This window comes from Lipotes vexillifer, unplaced genomic scaffold (assembly GCF_000442215.2).
Source record: "Lipotes vexillifer unplaced genomic scaffold, Lipotes_vexillifer_v1.1 scaffold469, whole genome shotgun sequence".
In the NCBI taxonomy this organism is placed as follows: Eukaryota; Metazoa; Chordata; class Mammalia; order Artiodactyla; family Lipotidae; genus Lipotes; species Lipotes vexillifer.
Window position 1 is genome coordinate 3344906 of NW_006788006.1, and position 3056 is coordinate 3347961.

The 3056-nt window shown below is 58.2% G+C and overlaps 1 protein-coding gene across 1 annotated transcript in view; it reads right to left on the minus strand.

Moving 5' to 3' along the window:
- The window catches only part of CRLF1 (cytokine receptor like factor 1), a 17227-nt gene that overhangs the window by 11466 nt on the left and 2705 nt on the right, over nucleotides 1-3056 (minus strand). The window contains exons 5-6 of the mRNA XM_007461109.1: nucleotides 1751-1815; nucleotides 148-230 (exon numbers count right to left, since the gene is read on the minus strand). Coding sequence (XP_007461171.1) covers nucleotides 148-230; nucleotides 1751-1815 — 148 coding nt within the window. The remainder of the gene's footprint in view (nucleotides 1-147; nucleotides 231-1750; nucleotides 1816-3056) is intronic.

A 3056-nucleotide genomic window follows, 5' to 3' on the forward strand; every position in this document is an offset into this window, starting at 1 on the left:
TGTCTCGGCCCCCACCCGAACTCTGGCCCCGCCCCCCACTGAGCGGTCCCTGAGCCACGCCTGCTCCCATCTTCAGCCCCCCTTCCTCCCCAGGGGCCTGAAAGTCGCCCTCCCTCCCGCCCCACGCCATCGGCGCGCGGGTCCCACCGGTTTTGGCCCAGCGCTCCCCCTCCCACTTCATCCCGCCTCTTCTGGTCCTCCAGCGCGCGAAGCCTCGGCCCCAGGCTTTGCTAGAGGGAAGACGGAGAAAAAGCCGCAAGGCACAGCGTCCCTGGACCTTACCCTGGCTCAGCTGTCCCCCTCGAGCGGGACCGAGCTGAGGTTCTTTGGGGACACCCGGGGGCCTCAATAGGGAGTTCCCGCGTGGGGAGGCTGGGAGAAATGTGTCCCCGTGGGAAAGGGGACGGGGGCTTGCGCGGGTCCCGTATGCGGGGCAGGACAGATTCCCAGGAGGAGAGCGGTAAGGAGGCTCCCCCCGACTCGCTGACATCCCCCCCGACACCGAAAAATCCGCTCAGCGGCCCGCGGGTGGGGTGCGCCACGCAGTGACTAATCTCTCGGGCGGCCGCCGCCCGCCGACTCCAGGTAACGCCGGCTGCCTCGAGCGACGCATAGTTTGTCTTCCTTTTTTTGCGTAGGGATCCTTCTCCTTGTTATTATTTTTGGCCACTGCTTGGGTTTCGGGACCCCTCCAGACCCGGGCGCCTCACCCCGCTCCTCTTGGTCCCCACCCGATTCGGGCGCTCACGATAAAAGGGCTCCTGACCTCCAAGGCCCCGGTGGAGGGGGAGCCTGAAATGAGAGTTCCGGGGCCGCCTTCAGCCCGGCTTGTTAGAGTCGCAGCCCTGCCCCCAGCCGCGTGCCCTCAGAGGGGAAGGGCTCTAACTCCCCTTTCCAGGGGTTCCCTTAGAGACCTGGACCCTCCGCCTTGGTCCCTAACCAGCCAAGGGGGTAAAAGTGTCTGAGGAGGGCTCAGGAGTTCCCATCTCGTTTGCTCACGGCTGCCCTCCACCCCTGCTACTTGGGTCCCCAACTCAGACCTCAGACTGTCAGAAAAGAGGATTAAAGCATGGAGTCCGGGGTGCACCCCTCTAGTCCCCCATTCTGGACTCTGGATGGGTTTGTGAAGGAGAGAGTAAGGCCCTGGCATACTGCACTGTCGTTTACTGGGGCACACCAGGCCTCTCTGCCTCAGTTTCCTCCTCAGCACAGTGGGTGACTCCTAGCCAGCCTAAGGGTTTCTGTGGGAAGTTGCAACGTAGCAGAAGGCTCCACGGTCTAAACACTTAGCATAGTGTCTGGCACCGGGGGCACATTCTTTTGGAGCCTCTGTTTGTCACCTCTGAAAAATGGGGCCATAGTCCCACCTGCCAGGTGGTCCAGAGAGTTAAGTGGAGGTGGCAGTTCTTGGCTGGAATTGTGTTTCCAGGATATATGCCACCTCTCCCCCACAACCTCTGTCCTGCAACGTTTGACTCCCTCCTGGAGGACTTCAGGCTTCTGGAGCAAAATCTTGATTATTTTCCTCCCCAGTCTCTGCTCCTCCCCAGTCATTCCCCAGTCTCGGGAAAAGGCTCCCCCATCCACCCAGATGCTCGGGCCAGAGACCTGGAGGTGCGCGTGACAACTCTCTCCTTCGCTCATCCCCTACGTCCAATCCATCAGCAAATCCTGTTGGCTGATTACAAAACACATCCCCGTTCTGAGATTCGGACCCTTTTCCTCCACCCCATCCGGCTCCAGGCCTCACCATCTCCATCTGGGATGCCGCCCAGCCTTCTCCTAGGCTTTCTGGGTAAATCCTCTCGCCCTCGTCTGTACAGCAGGCAGAAGGAGCTTTTAAAAGAAGCAAAGCAGGTCTTTTTTGCCCTGCCACTCTCTCCCCCCTCCTTTTCTCCTCTCTTCTCATCCTCTTTCTTCCTCTCCCTCACTCCACTCCAGCTACTGCACCCCCGTTTCTCCCAAACACATAGGCTTGTTTATTATCACGGGGTCTTTGTACATTTGCTTTTCCCCCTGCAGGGATGCAGTTCCCCCAAATCTTCCCCCAGTTAGCACCTTCTCTTCCGTCAGGTCACAGGTCAAGTATTCTCAGAGGGATCCCCCAACCTTCCCAGGCACCCTCCATCCCTTTCCCCTTTTTAAATTATCTTTGTAACACAGTTCTTCGAACATCATCTTTCTCTTGAGATATTTTCTTTAGACTGTGAGCACCCTGAGAGCCATGAGGACCCCATGCTGGGCCCAGTGAGGGCCACAGGAGAAGAGCTCAGTGAACATTTGCAAAATGAAAGGATGGAGAATTCTCAGTGCCTCAGAGTAGCAAGAAAGTTCAGTCCCAGTGAATCATGCTGTCTGGGGTCCCAGCCAGACCCTGGACTTGCTGTGTGACCCAACCTGGTAGCCACCCCTCTCTGATCCTTACCTGTAGAAGGGTATGGGTTGTTCACCCAGCCCCTCCTTGGAGCATACCCTCTGCCCTCTGGGTGACCTTTACCTCAAACCTTTGACTTTAAGGAAAGTGATTTGGCCTCTAGGTGCACCCTTCCCAGCCCTTGGTTCTCCAGGTGGCTTAACCCCTTCCTCATCAGTCCCATCACCTCTTTGTGCAGGAAGGGGAATGAGCGTTGATGGAACTTCTGGCAAATATTGACCCAAGTCCTTGAAGGTGGCTGGGAATGTACTGAGGTGGCAGATGGAGGGAGGGCCCCACATGGGGGAGGGGCTCCTCAGTCTTTGCACCTAAGGATTACCTTGGGGGAGAGCCTCCAGCCCAGCTCCCTGCATAATTCCAGGGCACTGAGGGGGCCCCAGGGAGAGGCAGTGGTAACAGCCCCTTCAGGGTCCCATTGGGAGTGAGGAGAGCACAGAGCTGCCTCTCCCATGTTGAGACCCCTCAGTATGGGATTAGCTGCCTTGTGTTCCAGGCCAGTGTGCCCAGGAAGCAGGGACAGTGAGGGTCTCGCCTGGACGTGGGCTTGGGACAGCAGAACCTAGGTTCAGGACATGTGTGCAAGAGAAGGCGGGGCTTTATCATTTCCATCCTGGCGGTTCAG